We start from the raw sequence: 18,192 nt of genomic DNA on the forward strand, positions 1-18,192 counted from the left end.
TAGTTTCTGGACATGCTACGAATCAATTGTGTCTACTGTGAAAGCAGCTTTAGAGCTTTAGAGCACACTCACAGACGTGGGAGATCAGGACATACTTTTGATTTTAAGATTTTAGGTCTTTACTTCATTACAAGGAACTACTCCATGTACACACACATTCACAACTGGGACAAGTTAGAATAATCAGTCCACCTACTGGTATGGTTTTGGGAGGTGGGAGGAACGCCTTGAGGGGAGAACATGCACACAGATAGGAGATCCTGTGCCACCCTGCTGCTCTGCTATAATAATAATGATAATAATAATAATAACTAGAGAGGTACATTTCCTGAAGAAAATGTGAGTGGTGCTTGCCGTGGCGAAACTCTGGCCCTCCAAATCTCTACGACAATGGGATCTTGATAGCAACATGCTAATATAGCTAGCATCAAGCTAGCACCATGCTAATCAGCTGAACATCGTGCTAATTACACTAGCATGATGCTAGGAACATTCTATACATGTGATTAGCGAAAAGTTAGCATAATGCTAGCGACATGCTAATAGCGTTAGCTTCATGCTAGCGATGTGCTGATGAAATTAGCATAACGCTAGCAAGATGCTAATTTTGTTAGCATCATGCTAGCAAAATGCTAATCGCGTTAGCATCATGCTAACAGCATGCTAATGAGGGTGCTAGGGGGCGTGGCTTATGAGCATGATGATACATGCAAAAGAGTGTCTCTACGACAGTCAGATCCACAGTTGAATCAATGTTAAGTCTGTAGGTGGTTAATTGCCCCCTGCGGGGGCAATTAACCACCCACCCCTTAGAAAAGTCACAGCACCCCGTTCCCGAAGATGGGCCGCACGGTTTGACACCTCACTTATGGGACTCAGTCAAAGTTGGTCTCAATGTTAAGTCTGTGGGTGGTTAATTGCCCCCTGCGGGGGCAATTAACCACCCACCCCTTCAAACAGTCAGAGCACCCTACTCCCGAATAAGCCGCACGGTTTGACACCTCATTCATGGGTCCACGACGAACGGTGCAAGACTCATTCAAAGTTGTTCTCAGTGTTAAGTCTGTGGGCGGTTAATTGCCCCCTGCGGGGGCAATTAACCACCCACCCCTCAGAAAAGTCACAGCACCCTGTTCCCGAAAATGGGCCGCACAGTTTGACACCTCACTCATGGTACTCGGTCAAACTTGGTCTCAATGTTAAGTCTGTGGGTGGTTAATTGCCCCCTGCGGGGGCAATTAACCACCCACCCCTTCAAACAGTCACAGCACCCTACTCCCGAATAAGCCGCACGGTTTGACACCTCATTCGTGGGTCTACGACGAACGGTGCGGGACTCAGTCAAAGTTGTTGTCAGTGTTAAGTCTGTGGGTGGTTAATTGCCCCCTGCGGGGGCAATTAACCACCCACCCCTTCAAACAGTCAAAGCACCCTACTCCCGAATAAGCCGCACGGGTTGACACCTCATTCATGGGTCTACGACGAACGGTGCGGCACTAATAATTTTTTTAAATTCCCATTATAAGTCAATGGGCAAAGTCACCAAATTCCCCATTCAAATTCTATGGGGCAACTTTGGGGACCTCTCTTGCCCCGGGGGTCGAACTTATCCCCCTATGCCGGGTATCTTCTGACACAGGCTGCAAACCTCTTCAAATGTGGTAAATCTGACGTCTCTACAAAATTCACTCTCTGCGCTACAATCCGTCAAAGTTGGCCTCAATGTTAAGTCTATGGGACTTTTCGGGGCGGTTAATTGCCCCCTGCGGGGGCAATTAACCACCCACCCCTTAGAAAAGTCATAGCACCCCATTCCCGTATAGGCCGCACGATTTGACACCTCATTCATGGGTCTACGACAAACGGTGCGGGACTAGTTACGCGCCGAACTTTCATACGGAAGAAGAAGAATAAGATAAAGAACTAGAGAGGTACATTTCCTGAAGAAAATGTGAGTGGTGCTTGCCGTGGCGAAACTCTGGCCCTCCATATCTCCACGACAATGGGATCTTGATAGCAACATGCTAATATAGCTAGCATCAAGCTAGCACCATGCTAATCAGCTAAACATCGTGCTAATTACACTAGCATGATGCTAGGAACATTCTATACATGTTATTAGCGAAAAGTTAGCATAATGCTAGCGACATGCTAATAGCATTAGCATCATGCTAGCGATGTGCTGATGAAATTAGCATAACGCTAGCAAGATGCTAATTTTGTTAGCATCATGCTAGCAAAATGCTAATCGCGTTAGCATCATGCTAACAGCATGCTAATGAGGGTGCTAGGGGGCGTGGCTTATGAGCATGATGATATATGCAAAAGTGTGTCTCTACGACAGTCGGTTCCACAGTTAAATCAATGTTAAGTGTGTGTGTGGTTAATTGCCCCCTGCGGGGGCAATTAACCAACCACCCCTTAGAAAAGTCACAGCACCCCGTTCCCGAAGATGGGCCGCACGGTTTGACACCTCACTCATGGGACTCAGTCAAAGTTGGTCTCAATGTTAAGTCTGTGGGTGGTTAATTGCCCCCTGCGGGGGCAATTAACCACCCACCCCATCGAAGAGTCAAAGCAGCCTACTCCCGAATAAGCCGCACGGTTTGACACCTCATTCATGGGTCTACGACAAACGGTGCAAGACTCAGTCAAAGTTGTTCTCAGTGTTAAGTCTGTGGGCGGTTAATTGCCCCCTGCGGGGGCAATTAACCACCCACCCCTCAGAAAAGTCACAGCACCCTGTTCCCGAAAATGGGCCGCACAGTTTGACACCTCACTCATGGTACTCGGTCAAAGTTGGTCTCAATGTTAAGTCTGTGGGTGGTTAATTGCCCCCTGCGGGGGCAATTAACCACCCACCCCTTCAAACAGTCAGAGCACCCCTTCTCCCGAATAAGCCGCACGGTTTGACACCTCATTCATGGGTCTACGACGAACGGTGCGGGACTCAGTCAAATTTGTTGTCAGGGTTAAGTCTGTGGGTGGTTAATTGCCCCCTGCGGGGGCAATTAACCACCCACCCCTTCAAACAATCAAAGCACCCTACTCCCGAATAAGCCGCACGGGTTGACACCTCATTCATGGGTCTACGACGAACGGTGCGGCACTAGTAATTTTTTAAAATTCCCATTATAAGTCAATGGGCAAAGTTGGCAAAATCCCCATTCAAATTCTATGGGGCAACTTTGGGGACCCCTCTTGCCCCGGGGGTCGAACTTATCCCCCTGTGCCGGGTATCTTCTGACACAGGCTGCAAACCTCTTCAAATGTGGTAAATTTGACGTCTCTACAAAATTCACTCTCTGCGCTACAATCCGTCAAAGTTGGCCTCAATGTTAAGTCTATGGGACTTTTCGGGGCGGTTAATTGCCCCCTGCGGGGGCAATTAACCACCCACCCCTTAGAAAAGTCATAGCACCCCATTCCCGTATAGGCCGCACGATTTGACACCTCATTCATGGGTCTACGACAAACGGTGCGGGACTAGTTACGCGCCGAACTTTCATACGGAAGAAGAAGAATAAGATAAAGAACTAGAGAGGTACATTTCCTGAAGAAAATGTGAGTGGTGCTTGCCGTGGCGAAACTCTGGCCCTCCATATCTCTACGACAATGGGATCTTGATAGCAATATGCTAATATTGCTATCAATATCAAGCTAGCACCATGCTAATCAGCTAAACATCATGCTAATTACACAAGCATGATGCTAGTAACATTCTATACATGTTATTAGCGAAAAGTTAGCATAATGCTAGCGACATGCTAATAGCGTTAGCATCATGCTAGCGATGTGCTGATGAAATTAGCATAACGCTAGCAAGATGCTAATTTTGTTAGCATCATGCTAGCAAAATGCTAATCGCGTTAGCATCATGCTAACAGCATGCTAATGAGGGTGCTAGGGGGCGTGGCTTATGAGCATGATGATACATGTAAAAGAGTGTCTCTACGACAGTCGGTTCCACAGTTAAATCAATGTTAAGTCTGTGGGTGGTTAATTGCCCCCTGCGGGGGCAATTAACCACCCGCCCCTTAAAAAGGTCACAGCACTCCGTTCCCGAAGATGGGCCGCACGGTTTGACACCTCACTCATGGGACTCAGTCAAAGTTGGTCTCAATGTTAAGTCTGTGGGTGGTTAATTGCCCCCTGCGGGGGCAATTAACCACCCACCCCTTTGAACAGTCAAAGCAGCCTACTCCCGAATAAGCCGCATGGTTTGACACCTCATTCATGGGTCTACGACGAACGGTGCAAGACTCAGTCAAAGTTGTTCTCAGTGTTATGTCTGTGGGCGGTTAATTGCCCCCTGCGGGGGCAATTAACCACCCACCCCTCAGAAAAGTCACAGCACCCTGTTCCCGAAAATGGGCCGCACAGTTTGACACCTCACTTATGGTACTCGGTCAAAGTTGGTCTTAATGTTAAGTCTGTGGGTGGTTAATTGCCCCCTGCGGGGGCAATTAACCACCCACCCCTTCAAACAGTCAGAGCACCCTACTCCCGAATAAGCCGCACGGTTTGACACCTCATTCATGGGTCTACGACGAACGGTGCAAGACTCAGTCAAAGTTGTTCTCAGTGTTAAGTCTGTAGGTGGTTAATTGCCCCCTGCGGGGGCAATTAACCACCCACCCCTTCAAACAGTCAGAGCACCCTACTCCCGAATAAGCCGCACGGTTTGACACCTCATTCATGGGTCTACGACGAACGGTGCGGGACTCAGTCAAAGTTGTTCTCAGTGTTAAGTCTGTAGGTGGTTAATTGCCCCCTGCGGGGGCAATTAACCACCCACCCCTTTCAACAGTGAGAGTACCCTACTCCCGAATAAGCCGCATGGTTAGACACCTCATTCATGGGTCTACGACGAACGGTGCGGGACTAGTAATTTTTTTAAATTCCCATTATAAGTCAATGGGCAAAGTCGCCAAAATCCCCATTCAAATTCTATGGGGCAACTTTGGGGACCTCTCTTGCCCCGGGGGTCGAACTTATCCCCCTGTGCGGGGTATCTTCTGACACAGGCTGCAAACCTCTTCAAATCTGGTAAATTTGATGTCTCTACAAAATTCACTCTCTGCGCTATAATCCGTCAAAGTTGGTCTCAATGTTAAGTCAATGGGATTTTTCGGGCGGTTAATTGCCCCCTGCGGGGGCAATTAACCGCCCACCCCTTATAAAAGTCATAGCACCCCATTCCCGTATAGGCCGCACGATTTGACACCTCACTCATGGGTCTACGACAAACGGTGCGAGACTAGTTACGCGCCGAACTTTTGTACGGAAGAAGAAGAATAAAAATAAAAATAATAATAATAAGTTTGCAAGAGAATAGTAGTGATGCTTTGCAAGCACCACTAATAATAAGTTTGCAAGAGAATAGTAGTGATGCTTTGCAAGCACCACTAATAATAAGTTTGCAAGAGAATAGTAGTGATGCTTTGCAAGCACCACTAATGATGATGATACTACGAATAATAATAATAATAATAATTGGGATGCTGACCCAAATGGAAGCTCATTCTTTTCTGGTTGCCAGAAGTGTGTTGAAAGGATGTCAGCTTAACTAAACTGTGTGACCTCTTTTTTTCTCTGCAATCCTGTCCTGTGTCTGCCTCCCTCCGTGCTGCGTGTCCCAGGCATTCATCTGCTGAAATCCGCAAAAACTTCGGCGGGCTCGGCTATGGCACCGCCCAGAGCGGCCCGCATCACCGCAACAGCTCCAGCGTCTCGGCGTCCATCTGTTTCAACGTCGTGAGTGATTTTCCTTTTATGTCACTACCATTGTGCGTTATGTTTGTTTGGATTTAGGGCGCAGAATTGCTGTGTGTCTCTGAGGACTATGTCTTTATAAAACATGTGACACAGTAGTAAGTAATTATGTATTTTTTGTGTGTGTGTGTGTGTGTGTAAGGAAGGAAGTAGATGTGGATAATAATGTGTGTATGGGTGTATGTCAGGGTAAGAGTGTGTGTGTGTGTGTGTGTGTGTGTGTGTGGTTAATCTCTAACCTGCTTCTGATCCTTCTTTGCCGAAAATGGGTCAGGTCTACCAGATTGTTCCATCCCCCAAATACCGTACAGCTTACACACACGCAACACATATGAATATACACACACACACGCACACACACACACACACACAAAATCATTCATATGGCTGGGTTCCAAATGCTTGAAGCAGTTTTATAACTTAATCTCTGTCCGTCACCGCCATGCGAAGTGTCAGTGAGAGGTCATGTAACAGTGCCGTCATGATAAAACTAAGGTGTTATTAATGATTAACAATACTGGGTACCAGTTCTGATGCATTTACTATAATTATTACACCAGGAAAAATAAGTATTTTATAAAGAGTCATTGAAATAAGAGTTTTATAAAACTTATGTAGTCAGAAAATGCAACAGCTTTTTTGTAAGTAATCTAATTGTTGTTTAAATTGAATAATTTTGGCATTCTTACAATTGTCTTTTCATTAAACCTTGTTAGGTGTTGGTGCCTCAGTGGGGGTATTCTTGCCTGTAATGCAAAAGGTCAGGGTTCGCTTTCCAGCCAATGCATAAATCAACCCAGCAATTCACTGCCTACACTTAGCATGCCAGCCAATGCCAACAATCCAGCAACCCAACCAAAACATAAAGTCCAACAACCCAACCAAAACATTAAATCCAGCAACCCAACCAAAACATAAAATCCAGCAACCCAACCAAAACATTAAATCCAGCAACCCAACCAATGCCCAAATCCAGCAACCTAGCCAATTCTCAAACCCGGCAACCAGCTAATGCCCAAGCCCAGCATGCTAGCCAATGCACAAATCCAGCAACCCAACCAATGCACAAACCCATCTAATGCCGCAAACGCAGCCTTTGCATGCAGCGCATCTTTAATTCTGGTCCTAAGGCAGAATGGAATGGAAACGATGCATCAGGAAGAGCATCCCATGTTGTAATAAGTTGTTTGCAACTTATTTAATTAGAGCAGCTAAAAAAACAACAAAAAAAACCTTACATTATTAATTTATGATAAGACCCCTTTGTTAAACATATGAACTGATGAGTATCTTTATGACATCAGGGACAGGTTTTTATAAACTTTATTTATTATTTTGAAATGCTTACACTACTCTTGTGCTTTATAGTAATTATTAAATACACCAGAAGAGGCAATTAAACCAGCGATCATAAGTGCGTGCATGGCCATAAGTTGTTAGCCAAATGTTAAAATCTTAACGACACCTGCTGGAAAACATCTGTCCCTGTCTAGATTAGGTGGTTCTGCATTTTTCACCAGAACTGGTGAAGGAAGTGGTGATGACCTCACATCCTCTTATCAGACGTCTAACCACATGGTGTCTCGCTTGTAGCTTATAGAGAAAGGAGTTGCACAGAAACAAGCAACCAGCGTTTTTTTATTTCCGGCACCGCCATTTTGTTGTTCGCCCTATTGCTGGCTGTGAAGACACCGGGTGAGACTTTCTATTTTTAACATTCCGGTGATGCACCTGTTGTACCATCAGCCGTAAAAGTGTAATGACTTTGCGTAGGTAGAAACTAAACTCTTTTTAATCCGTTACGCAGGGTACATAAAAGTGTTTAATGTAAATCGTTACAGAACAGGAAGTTGTTATGACAGGCTTGTTGTGTCTAATAGGCCCATCACTTCATATTGATGTTGGATCTGACAATCATGCATGGAAATTAGCTAGAAAATGCACAAAAAAAATGAACAGAAAACAGAAAAACTGAACAGTATTGCAAAACAATGTATTGTGCTATAATCGATCTAAATAAAAGAAAGGTTTTGTCTGTAATTGGGCAGAAGAAATGATATCTTTATACATTGGAGGACCCGAGACCAGTCTCAAAACAGTTTGTCAGAGCATTTCGCAAAACTGTCTGGACAGAATTTAGTGAAACTTTGCCAGTACTTACAGTAACGTATTTACTTGGTATTAAACCTGTCCCACAAATAAACTCAAAATGGTGTTGCAGAAACAGCAGAAATACACAGCTGGAATATCAGCTCTGCACTGGTATAAGTGAATTTTAATGCGCTGGAGTCATTTTAAGACACAACTTAATCTTTATCCGATATTTTCCAACTTCTCATCGGTAATTTACTCTCGTTACGCAGAGAGTTCTCCGTACAGAAAGACAGGCAGACATGTACGTGGGCTTCAAACTGAAATAATAATAATAATATCACTGATTACGTTAAAGCTGATCGGCTTATGTTTGGCTTTAACCTTTTAACTATTTCTACCAACTCTTTTTTTCCAAACGTGTACTTGTGCTAGTTTACAATATATTAATACAAATATTTCAGATATATGACAATAATTATCACATGCTGATAAACGTTTTTAACTATTATACCCATTAAAATGCTGGATATTTCTGTATTATTTTACAATTATTGTGAAATAACTATAGTATTGTTCCTAATTGCAAAAAGAATACAGGTAAACGCTGAGGATAATAGTGTGCATATGTAAAGTCATCATCAGGTGCAGCAGCTTCTTCTGGTTTGCCAAAAAATAGAGGAGGGAGAAAAGGAGAATGTAAGAGAGATAGAACGATCGTTGATTGATTTCAGTAGCAACGCATTACAGAAATTCTAGAAAAGCGCATATTGCTCAATTTAACATTGTTCAAAATGTATTAATACAGACAGACTGATGAGAATCTGTAATAATAGATCTATAGATGGATAATTGTAATAATAGACACACTGGTGAAAGTTTAAAAAGAAAAGCACACAATAAAATGTCTTAGTAAGCAATTTAGGCTTCTAGCATAAATTCTCTATATACAGTTATGTTGGTATAGATATTCAATCAGTTGTTGTTTTGCTAACGGTGGTAGAGAGGACTTTCTTACACTGCAGCTAAAAGAACTCTGACAGCTGTTCAAGACCTAGTGCCCGAGGAGGCCGCAGCTTACGATTTACATAATTTCCATACTTAGGAAATGATTCAGTGATTTCTTGTGCACTGTGTCAGCCTGAAAGAGAGCACAGACCCATCAGGAGAGAAATGTTTCATCATAGGATGAAGCTGAGTAGTCTATAATATGAAGTAGCAGGATCTTTCCCCAGTTAAACATTTTACATTATATTAACTTTATGGAAAGGTTATTTAAAAACCACAAAAAAGCAACAAAGAACTACGATAAACATTTCTATAACCTTTCCTTTGAAGGTTTTTTTAATAACATTTCTCAGAACAAGTTCTCATTATTAGAAAACCAATACAGAAGCATTATACATAATCATGCTTATATGAATTACAAAAAATAAAAATCTTTCTTTAGTTTCTTCTGTTGGGATCTCACAGTGGATCATCTGATCTGCATCTTTTACATACTACATAATTTGCTGTAGTTTTTTATGCACTCTTGGACACAGCTCTCTCGATTTATCCTGGGAAGGGCATTGAGAGTGCACTGACATACAGTATGTGCACCCCATAGCTGGGGTTTCTTACCAGAGAGTCTAACCCCAGTCATCTGTGTAAAAGACAGAGATATGTCTGCTGTATTATCAGGGGCTTACACAGAAAGGCATTTATTTTTTAAATATGCATTTATTGTTTATTAATACAGTTATTCATTAACCATATCATCCATTGCTGTTCTTGGCTTCCTGTTTTTTCACGTTTTTTTCATTAGACAGAACTCTCTGTGTAACTATTAATACGAAGAAATAAAATTTCGTAAGGTTGAGTATCTTACGCCTTATTTAAAGTTGTTCTTGTTTCTTCGTCAGCCAAATACACTCACCGTTTAGTAATTCGGGAGTGAATCACAGATGAGAAATCGAAAAAGTAGTTCAGTCAAAGATTTTGTCTTAAAACGACTTCAGCGCTGTTATTTCAGTAGTGATAATATTAATTCATACCAGTAAAGATATTCAGTTTAGATTTTCTAATTAATATCTATTGGTGCAGATAGATTAGATAATTAAATCTGGCTCATAACTGTTCATAACATCGCTTTTACTCAGCATTTTGATTTGATAAATAGGTTCACTTAACGACCCATTATTTATCTTATAGTCTATGTGATTATTTTCACATTAGTGCACTTGATTAGCACCACGGTCCCGCAGGAAGAATAAACATACATTGATCTGTCCATACATCTTTGCGGGTACAGTTTTACTGTAATAGTCTACTGTACTCTCCCTTTTTTGGAGTAAGCCACATACTTTCGTTTGTTAATCATGAGGATTTGGGCGACTTGTACTGCATTACTGTTGTCTCTATTCATGGTAATCTATCATATTGGCTCTGTTGAGTGATGCATATAGCCACGCCCACTTTAAAGGGAAAAAGCACGATATTCCATATTATATTATGCTAGATGCTGTGACCTAAACTGGCACATAACTGCTCGTAACTTTCCTTTTTTTAACATTTTGATTGCATTCATGGCACAGGTCTAACTTCAAGCAAATACCTAAGTACTGCAAAACCTTCATTAAATTCTGTCCAGCCAGTTTGGCGTGATGCTGTGACAAAAATCTGGTTGGACAAGTTTCTGGTCCTCCAATGTATGAAATGTAAAGATATCATTGGAAGAGCGAGTTCTGACCAGACAAAATCTTTCTTTGATTTATATAGATGGATTCCTTTTACCTGTGTCATGCAAACTTGCATAAAGTGGATAGATTCACAAAACATTCAAGTATGCCCATGCTCAAAAATCATAAGACGAATTTTTGAGCCAGGATGTAACAGAGTTTTTTTGTTATTGTGTGTCCACAAAGATAAACTGGTTGCTCTAGTCTAAACATAGGTTCAGAAACAACTTGCTTTTATACTGATGTGTATGTGCAGAGAACATTCTGCACTCTATAGACAACACTCAAGGCCAGAGTGAGGGAAACAATATTATAAATCATCTTAATAGAATGAATAGAACATTTACAGAAATCAATTGAACAGTGGTTATTCTTAATGATTACATCATGCCGTATATTAATTAACATATACTTATATAAAAAAGCAGGAAATAAATCCTTCAATGGCCCTTTTGGATGACCCTAAAGGTACCCATAAAAACCCAGCTTAAACCTTCTAACGTATCCTACACTCAGTTAGCACTGGTCAGGCGATTAGTCAAAATATGAGCAGGACGTACACTTCTACCCGCATACCAAGCATAAAATGAAAAAAATGTCATATCAAATGTAGGCATCAGGCTTAACAGTGGGAGTGAACATTACTGTCGTTTTTCGGAACTTGAGAGAGTTTTATGCTTTTAGAAGCACACAGCCAACAACCCAAACAATGATCACATAAGCTAACAGGAGGATGACAAGAAAATCATTAAACCCAGTTGCACAGCCGTACCTCTGCCAGGAACGTAGCTAGGCACACAAGGCATATTTTGAATGACTAATTTCGAACAAAATATAAAGGCATTGAATGTTTAACATGACGTCCTGTTTTAATTACACAAATGATTTTTTTTTTAGATACGAATAAGCTGTTAAAGTATTACCAAAATGCAAATGGATAAAATATTTGAAACTAGTGTGTATCCACTTAAGTTTTTTAAATAGATGTTCCCATTCAAAATTTTTATTGTAATGGTAATCCATTTAAATTGTTGTTTCATAATGAGAATTGTGCAAAGTTTATGAAAGGTGGGCTTTAGAGCAACTTTATAAATGTTATGTTCTTGTCACATTGCATACAATATGTTTTCTCGAAACCGATATCTTTTCAAAATTCAAATTTTATTTGTCACATACACATGTACGATATGCAGTGAAATGCCTAATTCTTCGCATATTCCAGCTCTTTGTTGGTAGGTAGGCAGGGGTCAGAGCACAGAGTCAGCCATTTTAACGGCGCCCCTGGAGCAGACAGGCTTACGGGCCTTGCTTAAGGGCCCACAGTGGCAACCTGGGGGAGCTGGGGCTCGAACCGCTGATCTTCCGATCCATAACTCAGAGCCTTAACAGACTGTTAAGATCCATAACTCAGAGCCGCCACTGTATGAATTTTTCCAAAACATTATAATTTTAATCTGTCCGTGGGTTCGATCTAAGGGCACAAGTTCATCATGCCATCACAACATGTCATCACAAGTTAATTTATACTTTACCACCTTTGTTTTTACATCTATAGCCATTAGATGAGAAGAACAAACTATACAGATGGTGGAGATTCCTATGAATCCCAGAAGTTTTACTTTATTTTTCCACTTATTCTGCTTTAGAATATCAGTTCAGTTCAGTTCCGGTAACTTCCGGGTTTCAGCGTTAAATCCCAAATAGTGCCAGTGTGCTAGGGTGTATAATCCAGTCACACACACCATGTAGGGCTCTTAATTAGGGGTTCCAGAGCGATTTGCGATTGTGTTGGGAGCTCGTTAGCTTTGTAGTAGCCATAAGTAAATAAAAGACGACAGATGGTTCAGAAGTGATTTGAAACAACCTCTAGGCAATTATTAAGGAGACAAAGTTAATTTAAGCTGACAATGTTCTCAGGTGTGTTTTCTTGCTGAAAGTCCTTCTGTGACTGGTTTTGGATGGAATTTTTCAGGAGGCAATTAACGATTGTTAGAACACCTTGGAAGGGGAGTGATTAAAGTGCACATGGGTTTCATTTGTTTGTTTTATTCAGAGACTAGATAGGACTGGACTAGAGATGGCCATGGACATTCACTGTACATTCAAGATTCTTTCTTATGTTTCTTAAAAAAAATAAATGCACAAAAAGGACAATTTTTTTATTTTCAAGAGCACTAAGTAAAACTGAAGCTATTTTTGCATTTTCTCCCATTTTAAACTACTGAACCCACTCTCTCAGAAACACTGTTCACCAGCACTTTAGAGTTTTGAAGGCATTTAGGGAATGTCTATAAATTTCAGCACTTGAACACCTGTGAAAAATTCTGCGATGTCTAACAAATTGGAGCATTGGGATACAGTATTGATACACTTTATGTATTTTAATCAAGGTTAATGATACACATTTTAAACGAGTGATGACACAAACTCAACAAATTTTGTTACCCCCACTGTATTAGCCTGTATCCTTCCATTCAAAGACACAGCTTAAAGCAGCTGATAGTTTACTGGTAACTTGCTGTTTATTTTTTTAAGAAAAATAACCTGACACTATGATATGATGTAGTCCTGGATTATGATGAATCGAATCAGTCCGACATCAGACAAACGAATTATTTTCCAATAATTACTTATACCTAAAAGTTTCACAAATTTTACGATTGCGGTTTTACGTTTTTTAAAAGGTTTGAATTTCACATTCTGTTGTTAAGCATTCTAAAAATAAGACTAATGAGGCAATTATAAAACCGATGACTTCTGCCCTACAGAAAAGCATTTCCTTTGTTGTTCCCAAAGCTTTTTTGTAGCTCGGGGTCTGTCTTTGGATCGTTGCATGGATGAATTATTACTCGAGGCATTGACACACTGTTAAGTTGTTCATCAACATGCCTGGGCAGTCATGATTCAACATGCCCAGCTGTTATTGTCCTGTGTAATAGCTGGATATTACTGAAGGCAGTGTATAGTTTCAGATGTGTGTTTAAAGCAGTTCCTGTGTGTGTTGAAAAATGATTCCTTCTGCCTCACCCCTCCAGCGCTGAGTTTTTAGCAGGGTTCGCAGGATTATTGACTTTCCCAGTCAGCTGTTTGTTTTATATATTTTATATTATTATTAATATTATTATGATTATTATATAACATGAGAAAGCTTTTATTTGAGAGGAACAAAAAATATTCAGGGGAATAAACCTAATGTTGTCAGGTGATCTGAATTATAGTATTATTTATAGACTAGTGTCCTTCTCCGTGCTGTTTAATTACTTATAGGTAGTATTTTGTCTGGGAAAAGATTCGTTCTAAACGTGATACGCCTACTGCTTTGCATTTGAGATATGCAGATGCCGCTCTGACAAGCAAACCCGTCATTGTATTAGACTTACTTTGCTTTTTATATCTTCAGTGGAAAACAATCAGCAATCTGCTTTTAAAAGAATTAATCTCGGACCTTTCGTCAGAAATGAATTAAAATTCTCTATCGCTTTGCATTTCTCTTTCATCAGACACTTGCAATAGTTTCACATTGAAATGCAGTCACAACCTCGAGAGAAAGCCTAAAGCACATGGAAGTCTTATTTTCCTGAAGGTGCTGCCATCTAGATGAAGGAACAGTTTTTTTAGTTTAGTATACTGTACACTCACTGAATCTTCATTGCTGCTGCAATGAATGTTGAGCCATACTTCTTGAGCAATACAGAGTTACTACAGAAAAAGACTCAATTTGGCTGTTCACCATGAAAACCCAACACTGTCTTTGAGAATATATTTCCTTGTATTTCTAGATCTTCGTGAAAGAGAAGACTGAACCTTGGTAGTTTTTTTTTTGTTTTCTGTACGCTCAGGATTTTGCAACCGTTGACCATATCTTAGTTAATCAATTGTGGTTTGAGAAGCGATTGCAGAACCGGATAAGGGAAATGAACTCTGTGAAGTAGGGATCAAGTTCTCTGTGGCTTCTGCTTTGTGCTAGAAGGCTAGATCACTTTTGCTGAATATTTATGAAAAAGGAAATCTCTCTCTATAAGCAACACTGCAACAAATGATATTTTGTAACATTTGAAAATATCTTGAATATAGTTATCTACACCCTCTTAAAATAAGATCACAACAAACCAAATATAAGATTATTAAGCTTGTTGCTAACAATTATATAATAATGCAAGTATAAATGTAATGTTCCATTTGGCAGTTTTAGGAATTAATTTCTTGAAAAAGGCAAAATCCTTTAAGTAAGATTAATGATTATATATTTAATTTGTTGTAATCAGATTAGAAGTAATTATAAATAGGTTGGCTAGATTCAAGAATATTTAACTTGAAAATGTGTTATTTTTGGAAGTGAATATATTACAGTGGATCTTTATTATAGTTTTTGATCATGACATGATGTAATGTTTTTATCCACAATGTATATACTAAAGCTGCAGTAATATATAAACTGCTATTTTATTTGTTAAATGAAACATTAATTATATTACATTTTATTAAACATTAACTAGTGGAGATGCATGCCGTGGATTAACAGTGCTCGTGTTTGTCCAGCCTCAGTCTTATGACGCAGTGGAGCCCTTGGACGTGGAGGAATTCCTGATGACGCAGCTGCGCAGCGGAGATGCCGAGCTCATGCAGGAGCTGGGCGAGTTCCCTGATGATGACCTGGAGGTGGATTTTATGGACAGGGAATGTCGAACTGCCTATCATTCTGTCCCTGAGGATGAGTAAGTTATGAAATGTTTTGGGAGAGTTTATTAAACTTATTACATTTTAGAGAACAAAGTGGTCAAGCATTGACATATTAGTGTGTTTACCTGTACATACAGTATAATACCTGTAAACCAGGGGCTCCCAGTATTCTCTCTTTTAATGCATTTCTATTAGAAATGAATACTAGAAATACCACTCTATCACAGTGACAGCGGAAAGTGGGTTTAACATTGCTCTTTATGAACTTATTAAATAATAAATGAACAGAAATGTATTTTTTTCTGGCATGCCACATTTAGTGATTGTCATTTTGCAACCAGTATGTAAACATTGGCAGGTGCGTTGTAGCTACTTCTGTATGTGCATGTAAGATGGCACCGAATAATACAATAGAGGTAAATGATAATATTTGTAAAAAAATATTTCACAGATAAAATTTTTTCTCAGGAGGAAAGCACTTTCTGAAATCAGTACTGAACTATGCCATCCATAAGCCTTTATCCATATAGGGTAAATTAATAGTATTGTCATAGTCTCTGTTTAAGAGAGGATATAGCTACTGGTCTCCCACCTCTATCTGACGTAACATCCAAGCAGGGGTTATTGACTTACTGTATCAATATAACTATGAGAAAAGTGACTTTAAAAAAAAAAAAAGTCTTGCCATTTGCTGAAAAAATCCAGACCAGAAGAAGAAGGAGAAAGAATGGAGGGTTTCCAGCAAGTGCTTTAATGATGATCCTGGCTGGAGGCTGATGCTGAGCGCACCGAAGTGCAGTGCATATTTTGTTGTGCATTGTCCTATCTTGCTGAGATAAAGACATATCCACCAGACAGGAGCAGTAGAGTAGTTAGGATAGAGCTCATGGGCTTAATAATTGATTTAACATCAAATTAGGCCCTGAAAGTGTATGTATGTGGCTGCTGTTAAAGTTGACTTATGTTCTCTTACTTAACACATTGTTAAAAAATATCCCTTTTTGTATGGAAAGCATGCAGGGCTGCACAATTTAATCAAAACACCTGCATGTATTCTCAACTATGTGTATGTTACCTGTAATGAATTGCAGCAAGTAAATAATTTCACCAGCCCATAGTGCGATTTTGACTTTTATGCAATTAATTTGTGCAGCAATAAAAGTATGCAATTAAATAGATCTGTTAGAAAAATTTGGAGAGACAATTTGTAAAACAGTTTCAGTTTCCTAACATAAGTTGGTATGCATAAAGAACTTCTGGTAAAATTTTAGTGTTGGTAATTAGAGAGCATATAATTAATCTGGGTAATTCCAGATGTTTAAAAGAAATCTGTACTGGTTATTTCACTGCATTTTATTAAATTTGCTTAGTGTTGTTACTAAACATCATTTCTGTGATTAGTCGAAAGATGAGCTGATAGTGGTTGTTACAGAGTTCACTTTGTTACTTGGTATCAGCAGTCAATAGAAGATTCCTCGTTCCCAGCATCTCCTCGTACTGATCTGGATCCAGAGAAAGATGACTTGTTAAAGGAAAATCTTCAAGTTGATGCAAATCATTAAATTGATGGTGTGCAATTCTGGTCTTTCATCCACTTATCAGGTTTAAAGAGAAGGAGAACTTTTTTTAGAGGTAAAGTTTGCTCTAAGTTGATTGCCTGGATCTGGATTTGAACTCAGCTGTGAAATGTCTGTCTGCCACTCTGTGTATAACCTGGTCAATTTGATCAATACCAGCAGACGAGGTAGTACTCCAGCAGTCAGAAAATAGTATAATAGGCTCTCACACTGTCTTTAAGCAGTGCTCCTTACGAGTGTAGAATTCCTCAGGATCAAGTACAGAAGCTTGTTATATAAGAGCCTGTCTGCACTGATGTACATTCATATTTGCAATCTGACCCCAAGCCTGCAGCTGAACACTGCTTAGAGACTGTACATCAATTAGGAGAGGAACAAGCTTGTGTCAGATTGTAAGCGGAAGTGGATACAGGATGGTGAGCGAACACAGACTGTACAGTATAATAAGAAATGGACAAACCCTCCCTGAAGTTTTTTTTTTAGTGTGAAGCTCAGTAGCGGGACTTCTGGTCCACCTCAACCCCAGTTGATCTATAACTAGGCAAATGGGCGGAATGACTGAAGCCTGGCTGTTGGTTGAAACACGTTTAATTACCTCGGATACCACAAGCTAGCTAGCTTAGCTTTGGCATAGCTAAAATGCCATGGTGGCTAATGATTAATTTATATGCTAACGTTTCTATTTCGTTGTATTTGATTGAACTTCGTTATCCATACCCTGCATGTTATTCCGTGTCATCTCTTCTATCTTTCTCGCTGTTAAACTACAGCGATTCCAGTTAGCAGGTTAGCTAAAGTGATGTCTAGTGACAGTTAGTGGTCTAACGCCTGCAATGCAACTGTTGCTTAAATCAGCCACACCCCCTAATTATGCATTTTTGTGGTTTAAAGTCATTTTAACTGATAAGTTACAGTACATTAAAATTCACCCCAAGTGTAATGAATGATTTTTTTTCTGTACTGCAATGCCGTTTATTTCTTTTGTTATTTGGGGGATTTTTGCCCCTAGGAAATGAAAACATAAATTAAAGGCATCATAAGAATGTGGCTTATATAAAGGCCTAAAAAACTAAAAAAAACAACAACAGTGTGTTGGTAATACTTTTTGCCTTGATGAGTTCCCAGAACAGCTTCAGTGAGCACAGTACAGAAGTAATGAACACCACTGCTCCAAATCTATTCCCACAGCTAGGTTCATTTACTGATTCTGCTTTTTAAATTGTTCAGTGAATCCTCATGTTCTGAAGGTGTGGAGTTATCATCCTGGAGGACACCACGGCCAGCAGGATAGAAATGATTTGATTAAAGCATAAAGGTGCAGTGACTCACTGCCTCTGAAGTGACAAATG

The 18,192-nt window shown here is 40.1% G+C and overlaps 1 protein-coding gene across 3 annotated transcripts in view; it reads left to right on the forward strand.

The window, feature by feature from the left end:
• The window catches only part of dock8 (dedicator of cytokinesis 8), a 67,084-nt gene that overhangs the window by 13,132 nt on the left and 35,760 nt on the right, over positions 1–18,192 (forward strand). For 2 of the 3 annotated variants that reach the window (XM_053503373.1, XM_053503374.1), the window contains exons 2-3: positions 5,643–5,757; positions 15,126–15,301. In XM_053503373.1, the coding sequence (XP_053359348.1) occupies positions 15,174–15,301 (128 nt within the window). In that variant the 5' untranslated portion in view covers positions 5,643–5,757; positions 15,126–15,173. Of the gene's footprint in view, positions 1–5,642; positions 5,758–7,357; positions 7,471–15,125; positions 15,302–18,192 lie in introns of those variants that run through there. The other variant, XM_053503375.1, reaches the window with a different exon arrangement.

This window comes from Clarias gariepinus, chromosome 9 (genome assembly GCF_024256425.1).
Source record: "Clarias gariepinus isolate MV-2021 ecotype Netherlands chromosome 9, CGAR_prim_01v2, whole genome shotgun sequence".
NCBI classification, from domain to species: Eukaryota; Metazoa; Chordata; class Actinopteri; order Siluriformes; family Clariidae; genus Clarias; species Clarias gariepinus.